This window comes from Lissotriton vulgaris, chromosome 8, assembly GCF_964263255.1.
Source record: "Lissotriton vulgaris chromosome 8, aLisVul1.2, whole genome shotgun sequence".
In the NCBI taxonomy this organism is placed as follows: Eukaryota; Metazoa; Chordata; class Amphibia; order Caudata; family Salamandridae; genus Lissotriton; species Lissotriton vulgaris.
Window position 1 is genome coordinate 1,266,014,540 of NC_141696.1, and position 15,199 is coordinate 1,266,029,738.

Here is a 15,199-nt window from a genome sequence, read left to right on the forward strand (position 1 = left end):
CATCAATTTAGCTTTCCACGTAAGTCTATCCATATCCAGGTATGCATGTCTCCATCTCCTCTCCGCTTGTTTATATTCTAATTTCAAGCTCTTGAGGCTATCCGCAAACCAGGGGGCTGAAGGTCTCCCCCTGCTCCTATGATGTTTTAAAGGAGCGGAGGCATCTAGGACCGAGGTGATCTTCGAGCAGAGGGAAACATAGTACTCCTCTATCTGCATAGCAGGGGAGAAGCACTCCTCAACCTGAAACAAGGGTGACACGACTTTTTTCCGAACAAGAGACTTCCAATCCCTGCTAACATACTCCCTCTCTTGACTAGATATCCTGACATTACATGTGCCTGACTTCACAACAAATTTCATCAAAAAATGGTCAGTCCAGGCCATGGGTAAAATATCCCCCACCGTGAGAAGATTGGTCTCAGAAAAAAATGAATCCAACAGGTTTGAATCATCTGCAGCCATTCATCTGATATACATTCGCTATGAATAGGAGGAGGATAGAAGGCATTGATATTACTTAAAGGTACAGTTGGCATTTTTTTTATTTCAGTGCCAACACAACGTTTTGAACTTAAACAAACACAAAAACTAACCACTTATAGTTAGCAGAACTAACTATAACGTGCGTCCCCACGATGCACTGCTTATGACCTCACACATTGCATCACTTGTGTTCTGTGACATCACTGCGACATCACTCTGCGCCACGCTACTCTATACTACTCCAAGCACTCTACTCCACTCAGTGCCACTCTACCCCACTCTACACAGTACCACTCTACTCTGCTCTGTAATGTTTATTGTTTATGTGTACTGAACATGTTTAAAGCTCCAGAGTTTGCTGAGAATGTGTATGTTTGAGCCTTAAAAAGAATTGTTTCTTGCAGATATGGTCAGTTGGATGGTGACCCGAAGGAAATGTCACCGGTCTTCCTTCAGTTTTTGGAATGCATCTGGCATTTAACTGAACAGTTCCCTCAGGCTTTCGAGTTCAACGAGTCTTTTCTTCTTCAAATCCACGAACACGTTCACTCATGCCAGTTTGGAAACTTCTTAGGAAACTGTCAGAAAGAGCGAGAAGACCTCAAGTGAGTAGAATAATTATCTGGAGAAAGGGATGCAGCAACAGCAAAAAAATCCTTTGTAAGCTCGGAGAGCTTTCTCCTTTCTCCCAAGTTCTCATTATTTTGTTGTAAAGGTATATGTTTAAAAAGGGGTGAGCACTTTATATTCGGCAGTGACTTAATTTTTTGAAAGTGAACCAATGTTAGAAGATCTGAGTCTTATGTTCACTTACTACAAGTTGATCACCAATAGAAGCATGCTCCTATTGAGGGCGTGGGCCTGGTCAAAACCTCTTTTTTTTTACTATTGTTTTGTTAACCGATATATGGTTAACACATTTCTGCATAGCACCATGTTAAAGATACAATTCAGTATATTTTATTGTCGCAGACAGGGGCCCTGTTTTCAAGGGTATTTGCTTGTATAAGTTGCGTACACACAGATATTATTGCATATGAGTGTAGAACTCATTTTCCAACAATTTTTTTCCCACTTAAATGTGTTCATTTACACCAAGGTTTTATAGTGAGTAAATGTACTAAAAGGTGGAAAGGAGGCAGGCAGTTAGCATTACATACTGGCATTGACCTGCAAGATTGTCACCCCACAAAATGTATGTTTGTGAAAATTGCCAAAATTCTTTATGACCCTCTCCTCACCCAGGAATTGGTCACAAATGTACTTCTGGTAAGGGTAGTAAAATACCTCTGCTGGATGGGGAGAAGGAGACATACGCAACATTTCTGGGAGTTTTGGAGAAAGAGTTTCTCCAAGAGGAAAAATATTTTCTTTGAAGGAAACAAAAAACCTTTTGCACATGTTTCATATTCCTTTATGGCTAATTATACAATATGTACAGATATGCATGTAGAAATGACTCTGCTTGTAAAGAAATAGTAATTCACCTTTTTCTAGGTGTGTGTGTGTGCGCAAACCTGCGACTGTCACAGGTTTCCAGGCTTAATATGGATACCTTTTCTGAATTTAAAAAATCTGTGAATCTGCATTCAAGCAAGGATGGAAGCTCATTCCTCCGTGAAGGCTGGTCATAGTGCCTAGAAAGCATTTCCATTAGTGACCTCACCAGAGTTATGTATTTATTTATTTGTTAAGGTCAGTACGTTTTAAGAGGAACTGATAAAATACGTTGGTTTGCTACAGGGAATCCTATCTTCATTGCTGATGGCCTCCAATGAATTTTAGCTGGGACAACATTGTTCCCTCTGTTAGTGCCAACGAGCACATACCAGCGGCTTTATTTATTTATTTCATTTATAAAGTTTTATATAGCGCGAACATGATCCCGAAGGATATCAGAGCGCTTTACAATTTGAGGGAAAGGAAGGTAAAAGTTGCAGTACAATCATCAAAGGGATAACAACCCAAACAAATCAAATATGCACATCAAACAAGAAGGTTACTATCGAAGGGACAACAAGGGTAAGATAATGATTGGAACATAGCGAACAACTGTTTGTGGTTGTGAGAAAAATATTGGCAACTCTACAGACTGATTGAGATGAAAGGGAGAAATAACTATTATGAAGGAGTTATAAAAATGGGTCTTGAATAGTAAGTGCTTGTAGCTCACCGACTCTTCTAAGGGAAGTAATGGCCACTAGGAAAGCGACTTTCCATGTGAGAAATTGCAATTTTGTGGAGAGGTTCGAATGGAGGACCCATTAGACTTGTGAGAACAATATTTAAGTTCCACACAGGTGAGGGTGGTACTCTGGGTGGAACTATTCTTTTGAGTCCTTCCATAAAGGCTTTGATGGAAAGTACTCTGAATAGTGACAAATGTCTGTTTGGTAAGTAGGCTACTATAGCAGCAAGGTGTAACCTAATAGATTTTTATGCAAGGTTAGACCTTTGGAGATGTAACATGTAACCTATGATGTGTTGGATGGACACATCTAAGGGATTGATGTTGTTATTGTTGCAGTATATGACAAATCTTTTCCACCTGGCTGCATAGCAAGCTGTAGTGGTGAGGCATCTAGCTTCTCGGATAACATTCATGCAGTCAGGGGGAAGGTTAAGGTAACCAAACTCTAGGACTTCAGGAGCGAGAACGCTAGGTTGAGCTGTGCCGGATCTGGGTGTCTGATCTCTCCTTGGCTCTGGCTTGGGAGGTGTAGGGAGAGGAAGTTTTTGGTGCAGGACAACAGATAGCTCTAGTAATGTGGTGTACCACGGTTGTCTGGCCCATGTTGGAGCAACTAGGATGAGAGTCAGTGAGTGTTGCTGCAGTTTGCGCACTACCAGTGGAATGAGTGGGAGAGGCGGAAAAGCGTATGCAAATCTGCCCGACCAATGCATCCATATCGCATTGCCTTTGGACAAGGAGTGTAGATAACTGGCGGCGAAACTTGGGCATTTGACGTTTTTGTGTGTGGCGAAAAGATCTATCTCTGGCTGCCCCCACAACTGGAAAAATGGTTGAAGAACTTGCGGATGAAGTTCCCACTCATGAGTCGGTTGCGTTTGACAACTTAACAGATCTGCTATGCTGTTCTGGACTCCTGGAACGTGTTGGGCTAGGAGAATTTTTTTTTGAGGAATAGCCCATCTCCATATGCTTCGTGCTAGTTTGGAGAGTTGCAGGGAGTGTGTCCCGCCTTGTTTCTGTATGTAATACATTGCTGTCATATTGTCTGTACGGACTAGGTCAGCTTTGCCCAGAATGTGTTTCTGGAACGATTTCAATGCTAGGACTATGGCTAGTAACTCTAGGTGATTAATGTGGAGCAACCTTTGTTTGGGTGTCCGTCTGCCCTGTATGGTATGATGGAAAAGATGAACTCCCCAGCCAGAGAGCGATGTGTCCGCTGTTAGCACAATCTGTGGAACTGGCTCGATGAACGGTTGCCTTTTGGAAAGGTTTTTGGTCTTCTACCACTGCAGAGCGTGATGCGTGCAACCATCATCCAACACCAGATCGGTCAGCTGACCTCGGGCTTGGTTCCACTGACGTGCTAAACATTCTGGTAGGGGACGCATCTGGAGTCATGCGTGAGGTACTATGAATATACAAGAGGCCATCATCCCTACGAGTTGCATGAACACTCGAGCTCAAAGAGTGTCACGGCTGAAACTTTGTGACGAGGCTTTGTATGCTTGCTATCCTGGCTGCACTGGGATATGCAAGTGCCTTTGAGGTATTTATTGTAGCCCCGAGGTATTGTTGTATGTGGGACAGTTGTAGGTGAGACTTTGGTGGTTTATGGTAAACTCTAAGTCATGCATCAGTTGGATTGTGGCATGAGTGTGGTGTACATACTGGTTGTATGACTTGGCTTTTATGAGCCAGTCGTCTAGGTAGGGGTAGACATGAATATGCTGCCTTCTTAGCTGAGTAGCTACTACTGCTAGACACTTGGTGAAGACTCTGGGTGCTGTGGTGACTCCGAATGGTAGTACCTTGAATTGATAATGCCGACCGTCCTCTACAAACCTGAGATATTTCCTGTGAGTGGTGTGAATGGGAATATGAAAGTAGGCGTCCTTGAGATCTAGAGTGGTAAGGAAATCGCCTTGTGCGAGCAGAGGAAGGACCTGTTGAAGCGTGACCATGTGAAAGTGGTCTGATTGTATGTAGAGGTTTAGGGGTCTGAGGTCTAGAATGGGTCTCAGAGATTCCTCCTTCTTTGGAATGAGGAAGTACAGGGAGTAAACCCCTGTGTTTTGTTGATGCAGGGGAACTGGTTCTATTGCATGTTTTTGTAAGAGGGAGATTACCTCTTGTTTTAGTAGTGATAAATGCTCTGTTGACATTGGACGTTGTCTGGGTGGTATGTTTGGGGCGGGGGGGGGGTAGAGGCGAGTTCTAGACAATATCCCAATTGCACGATTTGTCTCACCCACCTGTCGTGATGTTGTCCCAGACAGGAAGGAACTGTAGCATTCTTTCCCCGACCAGAGTGGAATGGTTGAGGGGAAGTAATTCATTTGGTAGGGGTGGAGGCAGAGCGGGTATTGTTGGTCTTGCCTCTGTAACCTCCTCTTTGATAACCTCTGGAAAATGTGGTCTGGGTGGGAGGTTTATAAGAGGTGGAGGGGTTGTCAGAGGAGCAGCCTCTGGAGGTGCCTTTGTAAAAGGAGCAATGAAAAGAACGTCTGGGAGCTTGTGATTGCAAGGCTCTCATTGATTTAGCCGTGTCAGTGTCTTTTTCATCTTCTCCAGGTATGAACAAGTGTTTTTCGTCAAATGGCTGATTAAGGATGGAAGTTTGTACTTCAGGTTTAAAGCCTGAAATGCGTAGCCAAGCATGTCTACGCAGGAGGACACTTATTTTGATAGCTCGGGAGGCGGTGTCTGCTACATCTAGAGCGGAACGGATGGAGGTGTTCGTAATAAGCTTACCCTCCTGTATGAGATCGTTGGCATTTGTTTTATATATGTCCGGAAGGTGTTGCAATAGAGTCTTTAGCTTGTTGTAATGTGCTCTATCATACCTAGCTAACAGAGCTTCAGTGTTGACGATACGCCACATTTTAGCTGCTTGTGACGCTGTACGTTTACCACAAGCATCCAAGAGTTTGGACTCTTTGTCGGGAGGTGGAGCTTCCCCTGATATTAGCGAGTAAGCCCTTTTCCTGGCGTTAGAGACCACTAAGGAGTCCAACGGTATGTGGCCCTTAATGTATGCCGGGTCTGCTGGGGCGGATTTATATTTTTTCTCTATCCTGGGGGTAATAACCCTAGCTCTAACCAGATCTTTAAACACTTCCGGTGCATGTTTAATTACTCCTTTGAGCATAGGTAGAATGGAGGCGGACTTATGTGAAATATCAAAAGTGTCTAATAAAAACTCCTCTTCCACAGGGTCTGTGTATAAGTCAACCCCGTTGTATTTTGCAGTTCTGTGAACGAGCTGGTTGAAATCCATGGTATCCTCTGGAGGGGAAGGTCTAGAGGGGTAGATGTCGTCTTGTAGTACTTTAGGGACATCTGGCATGTTGTAATCGTCCCAGGGGTCTGGGGAAGAAGGTGGACTAGGATGCCCTAGTGGCTCATCATCTGCACCCTCCCCTTAGAGGTGTCATCATCGGCTACTGGTGGAGGAGATGGTGTAGGAGACTGGTGTGGTGGAGAAGGTGGAGGAGGAGGTGGGGGAGGAGGTGAAGAAGGAATCCTGAGAGGAGATGTAGCAATGTCTCTCTTTTTGGGTGGTGGAGCCGGTATAGGCGTGTCTAGTGGTCTCTTTTTAGAACTGAGAGTCAGCTGGCCAGTCTTTGGGTCTTTCAGAAGAGTTTTTTGGGTGGGATCTGGTTTGAAAAGGTCTTCTACTGGAGGTTGGTCTTTCGGCGCCAGTTTTTTCGGTTCCGAATGCTTGTGTGGCACCGACAGTGGAGCGGTTTTATGCTCTTTAGGCTTCGAACCGTGATGTATTACAGTGTCTGTAGGAGTGTGCAGAGGTCTTTTTCGGCGCCAAAGGTTAAGAGTGTATTTTTCGGTAGCGGTTTCTTGCTCGGTTCCAATGGTTTCTTCGGAGTCGAGGGATTGGAGCCGGTTGGCTTTGGTGCAGAGGCAGTAGCAGGCACTGAGGAGGAGGAAGAAGACAATGGCTTCTTTTTCGGTGTCGGGGCTTCGACAGGACGGCAGGTTGGCTCGAGCTTTATTGGCCTGAAGGCTTAGTTGTGGACTTCTTTGCCAGGCCTGGAGGTGGGGCATAAGAAGTACTGTCTGGGTGTGTACCTGGGCCCGAAGGTGAAGGTGTGACCGAAAACTTTTTAGATGTTTGGGGAAGGGGGGTTTTGACGTTAGTTCTTACGACCCGCTGTCCAGGAGTGTGATCTTCAACGTCGGAGTCATCAGCTTCGTAGTCTTCTTCGACCCGCTCCTGTTCTGGTACATAGACGCCCTCCTGGAAGATGTCGTCGGGAATGGATGTTGATGAGCGAGCCAAGCTTCTTCGAGCTAGACGATCTCGAATGGTCTTCATGGAGCGGAATGAGGCGCAAGCTGGACAGTCTTTGTGGAGTTGGAAAAATGGTTCCTCTATGGTTAGTGCCTGAAGCTCACCCACTCTCCTCAGTGATGTAATAGCAATGAGGAAAGCAACTTTCCAAGTGAGAAATTGTAGTTCACATTAGCCTGCTGTCATCTATTTCTAGTAGTTCTTTTAATACTCTTAACACCATCTTCCCATGGCCAAATGGAATATTTGGTTTAACCCGGGATTTCGTAACTTTCTTTTTGAAAATGAGTGGCATACTCGCCATAGGACTCGTGCTTGTATTTCAGTTAGTAGAGCTGGACGGGAGCAATTCTTCTGTGGCATTCCTCGTGGCCCCTGTCTTGTTCTAACATCTTTGTTCAGTTTGAGGATGGAATGGAACTAGTTTAAGCTTTGATAAAATTCAGGTAATGGTAGCCGAGGGTAGCAAGTATGTGATAGGTTTAAAGCACCTGGGCTTCAGGTTTTGTTGGGATTTTATTATTCAACTCTTTTAGCTGGATAAAATACACATTTAATAAATGTAATAGAATTTGATAAAATGTGCCAATATAGCATTTATAAACAAAGCATTTAGTCTGTCTTTAAAACGTCTTTAAAAAATCAGAATCGTTTATTTGGGGATTTCTAATGACCAGTTGGTTAGTTTCTTTTATTTACGCTTTCTCAGCAAGTGTCTTTGCCAGGCTTCTTCAGATTGAGCAGTTCAGGTAGTGTACTGTGTCAACAATGTCTCTAGCTGCCCAAGTCCAGCTTATTTCAAGACTCTGCTTCAGACATCTCACAACATGTAGTTAAATGGAATTGCTCTTTTACCTAATAATTGTATTCAACTTAATGTTTGTTTTATTGTACATGACTGACCAGATGACTTCTCACAGTGCTTCTCCTCCCAACCAGCAATTTATTGTATGGGAACCCCAGGACAAATGACAGCTTCATTTTCCCAATACTCAGCATGGTTGAGGTCTCATGTAAATATCAGTTTATACAGAGAACAGGATAGGGAGGTACATTCAGAAATAGAAGGCATGCACAATGGACAAGTAGTTAAAGCCCCTGCGAGAGGCAATACACTGGGTATGGATTGGAGAGTCCATTGACCCCGGGCACCACCAACATTCTTTTTTGTGGAACAAGAATCACAGTAATTGAGACAGGGCCTGGTCAGTGAGAAATGGGGAAACCCAACAATAGTGCAGGCACTGACACTTGGATAGTAAATACACCAATTGAAGACACTTACATTTTGGGACGGTTCAACAGCTACACTTGTCAGGAAGAGGTAAACCAGTGTAGAGACTGACACTGGGACTGTGAATACACTCGGGATGCTTACATTTTTGGACGGCAAAACAAATACAGCAGTGAGAAATGGGCAAAACCTGTCGCTAGTGCAGAGACCACCACTGGAAGTGTGAATACCGTGACAGGGAATAGAGTGATACCAGAATAGAGCATGGACTAATACTGTGACAGGTGGATACAAATGCCAATGCAAAGAGAGGAAAACACGCTAAATGATAGATGGACACAAACAATGGAAAGTGGTGAAACAACATCAACAGAAGGACAGAGGAGCACACAAACTCATTTCTAAGACAGGGAGACCGCCATATATGCACTGAACATTCGTTCATGCAAAGGAGCAGGGAGATACTGAGACCTCTACTGGTGACTAATCACTAGTATACCTACAATCCGCGTCAACACTGCTTACTGAGGCTACCCATGCCGGGAAGCCCCATAGACGCTAAATTCTGCACCGTTCACAGAACACGTGTCATAACATAACATGAACCCAGAGCCTCCGAAAAATCATCTACCAGTCAGTTATACTTATACCAGCTTTTGTGTACCAGTGCCCAGAGGTACAATGTTCATGAAAAATTCAAAACTTGTTTGCAAAAACAACTGCAATGATGGAGTAATACTTATATTTGCAGAACTGCGTGCAATCAAACAACGTTGATGAAGTCTGCAAAGAGCCCGGCTTCCTACTGCCTGCTGCTTTCTGTCAACGAAGATAGAAAGTGGTGCATTTCTTACCAAATGCCAGAGTTTCGATCCTTTCTGCTCCAGGAGCGTTCACTGCTCAGTTGAACAAAGTAAAGCAAGAAGTCGCGGTACGCAAGAGACTCGATCATAGATGCTTGAGCGCAAAGTGTTGAGATCTAAGTAGAGGTAGGGCTCATGCTGTCCCATTCGTGTAAAAAACATGTTTTCAAGATCATCAGCTTTAAATTATGGATACAAAAACTATCCTCTGGAAAGAAATGAATGTAAGGAATGCAGCTTGTGTTCAGACCTGCTTGAGAAATGAGAACGCCATGCTCTTGCATCATCATTTAATTCCATGCAATAAATCACGGGTTCATTTAATAATTGTACAAATTATCGCCGGGCATGGCTCTGGTTGCCTCCAGAAGGATCCTGCTATGAACCTCTCATTATTGTCATGTGACAGGTTAAGCAGGGCTGGTTGCATTTACGTGTCACATTGAAAGTCACTGACCAGCACCGAATATGCCAACATTAATGAGGATGGGGCTTGCTGCCTGTCGTCGTCTGTGATGTAATCTGATATTCCTGCAGCAAGGTAAAGATGATTGCATCCAGGGAGGGTCATTTCTGCCGCTTGGGGGCACTTCCAACGTCAAAGACAGGAAGCAGTAACAGCATGCTGGAGTCTGACCAGGAGATATTCATGCAGGTCCATGTGTGGCCTAAGGCTGCCTTTTGTAATTGTAATTGTAATTGTGAATGTGTACAGAAGTGATGATTCCGTTGCACTAAGCAGAGAGTACCCCACTTTGTGTTGTTATGATCATTACTGAAAGTAAACAAGCTATCACTCGCAAGCTATCTTTTTTAAGTAAATGCATTCATCAACAGCTGAATATCTGATCAGGTGATTTTAATGATGTCATGCAACCTACTTTTTATTGACTCACAGGGTGGCAGGGAGAACCCTAAGCGTCTGATTTGACAAGACCATGCGACAACAATAGTGCCTTGGAGGCAACTACATCTAGTTAAAAAAGGCATACTTCCTTCATTTAGTTTTCAATTACTATCTGACTCACGATTACAGGACATAATGTCCCTGCATTAACCAACACCATAAAATGTAATTTATATAGCGGAGGACTTTCTTAACAATTCTTAAATGCAGCATACAGTGTGCACACAGTATATTCACATTTCTGAGAGTTCTATCAACAGTTATATACATAAACATCCATGTCATCCTTTCACTTTTAGTATATTTTCTGCTTGGTAGAGTCCGTTCTGTTAATATGGGATAGCAAATCAGGCTAGCTTCACAGTTAATAGTGTTGCATTCCCTATTGCCTCCACTCTTCGACTCCCAGCCCTAGGTCCTGGGGTATGTGCTGTGTCGTAGGAGGGATCATTTATGTTTGAGGATGTTTGTCTCTTGTTGTGTATCCTCGGGTCTGACTTGTCTAATCAGTAGAGACAGGTGAATCCTTTTTGTCGCCGGTCGCCTCTGGGTGGGCAAGCATATATATGTGCAGTGGGTCCCAAATGTCCCTTGGTCTAGAGGCAGTGGGCAGTAATTCTGCATATATTAATGTATGTTCCTGCCAGAGGAGAAGATCCCTGATCCAGTCCTTAAATTTAAGTGCATGCTACCCTTTGCTTAGCCAGAAAGAGCCCAAATGCTGTTTATCTTCGATATGCTGCGGGTATGTCTGCTGTGTAGCCTAAGAGAGCCACTACAGGCATTTGCATGACTGTTGTCATGGGCATTTGTTCTAGCGCCTCTAAAACATTCCTCCAGAATCGACAAATCTCCGCGCACTCCCAGGCCAGGTGCAGAAAGCTTGCATTATCCTGTCCGCATCTTTTACAAGCATCACTTTTGCACAGTTTAAACATAAAAAGCTTAGCAAGGGTGTAGTAGTGAAGGACTTTGTATGATGCACCAATTTTCCCCTAAAAAGAATTGAATTGGAGATGGCACAATACGCAGTTATCTTCATTCAAACAACAAGCATTGTCAAAGCAAATAGGTCCAGCCTTGGCTAGCTGGTTCCTTGATCGAATTTTACACATTGTTTTGCAGGTATATGCCCCGAAAAGAAGAAGAAAACTGTTGCTCCCTATAGGCAGCAGCCATATAATTGCAGTAATTGACACAAAGAATGTGTACTATACGCTTTGATTTACTGTAACCTCAAGGCGTAGTTTAAACACACAAAAACGGGAAAAAGGACAAGCATTTGCAATGCATTAGGTCTCGCATTAGTGAAGGGTTGCGCTATTGGCGTTGCAAATAGTAATGCAACGCCAATTCCTCAAACTTTAAGTGATGCTTTTTTTGACGCACAATTTGGTCGTCCATTCCTGCATAAGTAGAGTGGCTATGTATACTTTATGTATGTACCAAGTAAAGAGTGTCTGGCTCATTTTAAAGTTAAATAGCAGCAAAAGACACGTTCTAGCATTCAGTCAAAAAAACAAAAATTATGTTCTGTTAAGCACTACTAAGTGCTGTAGCAAAATTACTGAACCTTTCTGGTGGCTTGCAGCACCATACCAAAAAAATAAATGAATTAATGCGCTTTTTATTGACAGTCACAAAAATTCAATCTAGGCCAAGGTTAGTAATATGGGGGGAAACACTTTTTTATTTTAAACCTATCGAAAAAGCGGAAAACACGAAGAAAGCACCTGAGTACTATAGAAAGAACTCAGAATCTCCAATGCAAGCACTACCATAGAATTTGCACCGACTCGTGGTAGTGTGTCCTTCTAGACTCTTACACAAACACTAAGTAGGAGTAGTAAGCACTGTATAATTTCAGTTTCATTACAATGCACAATAAAAGCATGGCAATTCCAGGCTACTGAAAGAGACATTAAAAATGAATACATCAAATCCATTTTAAAGCGCATGCCCTCTCGAAACCTGCCACCTTCAAACTAGACCTATATTACATTTTCCTCTTAGTGACTGTACCTGAGCTGTGGGATCTGCCTATTTCGAGCAGGAACCAGGAAGTGTTCACTAACTTGATCATCAGTCGAAGAGCCACACAACCTGCAACTATTCAGTTTGCCTCTGTCTCTTCCCTTGGGTGCAGGGTTTCTGAATTAAGCTGTTCCACGAATAAATAAAATAACTTCAGCTTTTGCTCCCTCTCCACCGAAGGTCACCAATGTGACCCATTAGTCAACACCACCGCCATCCTCTTTCCAAGACTATATTGTCTCTTAGCTCTTAGCGCTTTGTATATTAAGATGTGCAGTTTTTTAGTCATAGTAAAAATGCAAACTTTTATGCATTATTGCACTTGTGTTCGCAGTGATCAGTTAACCGCGTAACAATGATACAGTTACCACCTAACCCCATATTAAGAGGGTTATCGACTTCCGCTAGTTCTGGCTATTAGCTAAGGTCATTGAGGTGTTTGAGACTCCGAGTTTATACCCTTTCAAGTTTGAGCAGGGGCCCAGCACAAGTCTTGGGGTACTAACTCATAAAAAACATGGAACGGCGGAAGGTGACTCTCATGACCTCGGTCATCTGGTCCCCGGCAGCTTAGTAAGCCTAAGATTCTCTTTTGCTAAGAAATACACAATTTTCACTGTTTACTCGTTTCATGGATTGTTTTTAGTATCTGATCTATAACTAACTTCAAAGTCGTAAAACAATGCTTTGTATGAGTGGGAAACGTAAAGTTGTCCTGTGACCTTCGTTACAACATGCCCTCATTTGTCTGCCCAGCCTTCGATTGTATCAAGTACATAAGTTGTATAAAAGTTAAAGAAATAGATAAACACTTGTTTCCTATTTCTTCATATGCTGAAAGTGGCCGCTCGCCATTTCATTTCATTTTCATTATTTTTGTTAGAATTGCGTCAATGGCATTGGTGCCGCAATTGCATCAAAAGTAAAGAAATAGAACATTTTTTTTCCAACTTCTTTATTTTTGATGTGACTGCGGCACTGGCACGGGTGCCGCGATTGTAACAAAAGTAATGAAAGCTAATGGAAATGGCGGGCGGCAGTTTCAAGCATATAAAGAAATACAAGGGACTTTTGAAACGTGTGCAGCAGGGGAGGGAAAATCAACAAACAAGGACATTTTGAAAGGTGCGTGGCAGGGAAGACATAAAGAGCTGCTGTGTCCGGGGCAGGGGACCAACTGAGTGAACTAGAAAATAAATGCGAAAAAGCTGTGCAAAAGCATGTTGTGAAACCGTGCAGGCACAAGTGCAGTGGAGGGGAGGCAAGGAAAACAGCAACAAAGACATTGTCAACACCACGTAATCAGACGGCACAAACAGAGCATGTGCAGGAACAAACAAGCAGCAGCTAAAATCGTTTGAGATGAAACGCCGCGAGCTGTACACGTGCACGTCGCCTGTCCGGTAGCTTGTCTCCTTTCCAGTGAAGAATTGGCTTGGTAGTCTGGTCTGCCCTGTTCCCATGAAGCACTGGGCCAGGGACAGACTAATTTGCATGTAGCCAGGTTCTGAGCTGGGATGGTGCAGTGAGCTAAATAACGGTGATGGATCAAGCCCTGATCTTTGGACTGGGTAAGAGTGGTCTGCTTAATTCAGACACTCTGTTCATCACCACCCCCTTTTCTGAATCGTTTTTGGCCACTATAGGTGTGGCAGGGTATACTCAGACATGAGTTCCTTGCTCACTGCACCATCAGGATTCAAGCAAGCCGGGCTGACGACGGCTGAAATGCCAGAAACCGGTCCCCGGTAGCTTGTCTCCTTTCCAGTGAAGAATTGGCTTGGTAGTCTAGTCTGCCCTGTTCCCATGATGCACTGGGTCAGGGACAGACTCATTTGCATGTAGCCAGGTTCTGAGCTGGGATGGTGCAGTGAGCTAAATAATGGTGATGGATCAAGCCCTGATCTTTGGACTGGGTAAGAGTGGTCTGCTTAATTCAGACACTCTGTTCATCACCACCCCCTTTTCTGAATCGCCTGTCCGGGGCGTGCACATCTCCTGTTCCCCTTCCGCCGACAAACCCACAACAATAGATAGCGCCAAGGCGGGCAGCGCATGTTTTGTGTCGCTTGGCGAGACCAAATAAAAAGGGTGAAGAATGGAATGAAAAAAGGACTGTCAGCGTAAATTATAGGACCAAACATCCCTGGCACTGCAGTGTACTTCATTTTGACTGCTGCGTACTTGAGATCAGGCAAAATGTAGTCATCTACTGTAAGAGAACCAGTGTCTGAAGTGCGCTAACCCATTGCCCCATGCTGTCTGCAGTGATGAATGAGCCTTTGCAAAATATGAATGGCTGTTGAACAGGCCAGCAAATGAAGTCCCTCTATTTTTTTTTTTTAATGAGTTTTGTTATTTGAGGCTGGCGAATCTCATAATAGAGACCAGAAGTGTGTATATGGTGCAATTCATTAGACGCCATTGATTACTGCAAAATACATTCCCCCAATAACAATCATGAAATCCAGAAAAAAATGGCTAAATAATATAGTGTGCTATTTCTCTGGCCACTAGTTCCACCAGCAAATTGTTACAAATATATAAGGAATGCATGCTACTCATTAACAAGTATGATGAAAGGGGTAGTTCATTCCCAGGCCATTATACTGGCAGATTATTTTCTATTAAAAAATAAAGGACATTTAAACCCACATAGAAAGGATAACAATATCTATCTGGGACCTAATTAAAAAGTCCATCTCAGTTCACTAACAAAAGTTAAGGCATATGAATTTGTCTTTTTACGTGATGTAGTCAATCACGTTCTGTAAATGAAGCCTGCCCTGCCCGATAGGTCAAGGTGTGTGTTGAAGCTCTGGTTGAAGATATTCCTTACATAATCAATGCACCGCCCATGAGAGGAGCCTTCCTGAAGATCTAAAATGGCTGTAGTATTATCTCTATTAAAGAATCCAAATTTGGATACATTTCCACCCCGCCGTTTCTTGTAAAAAAATAATTGTACTTCTGTCACATACAAGACTGTAGGAAACGCCTTTTGTTTCAGTGCCCCCCCTCCCCTTTCCCCCTTTTTAGCTACTAGCATCTGATTTTCGACTCTCAACAGTTCACTGAGGCCTGCTAACCAGACCTCAGTGCCAGTGCTAATTAAACCAACTTGTTCCTGTTTTGCTAAATGCCTCTTGTCTTTTCATGTATTTAAGGT

At 43.4% G+C, this 15,199-nt stretch overlaps 1 protein-coding gene across 2 annotated transcripts in view; it reads left to right on the forward strand.

The window, feature by feature from the left end:
- Nucleotides 1-15,199, forward strand: part of MTMR6 (myotubularin related protein 6) — a 439,692-nt gene that overhangs the window by 379,388 nt on the left and 45,105 nt on the right. For both annotated transcript variants that reach the window (XM_086935180.1, XM_086935181.1), the window contains one exon: nt 891-1,091. In XM_086935180.1, coding sequence (XP_086791306.1) covers nt 891-1,091 — 201 coding nt within the window. The remainder of the gene's footprint in view (nt 1-890; nt 1,092-15,199) is intronic.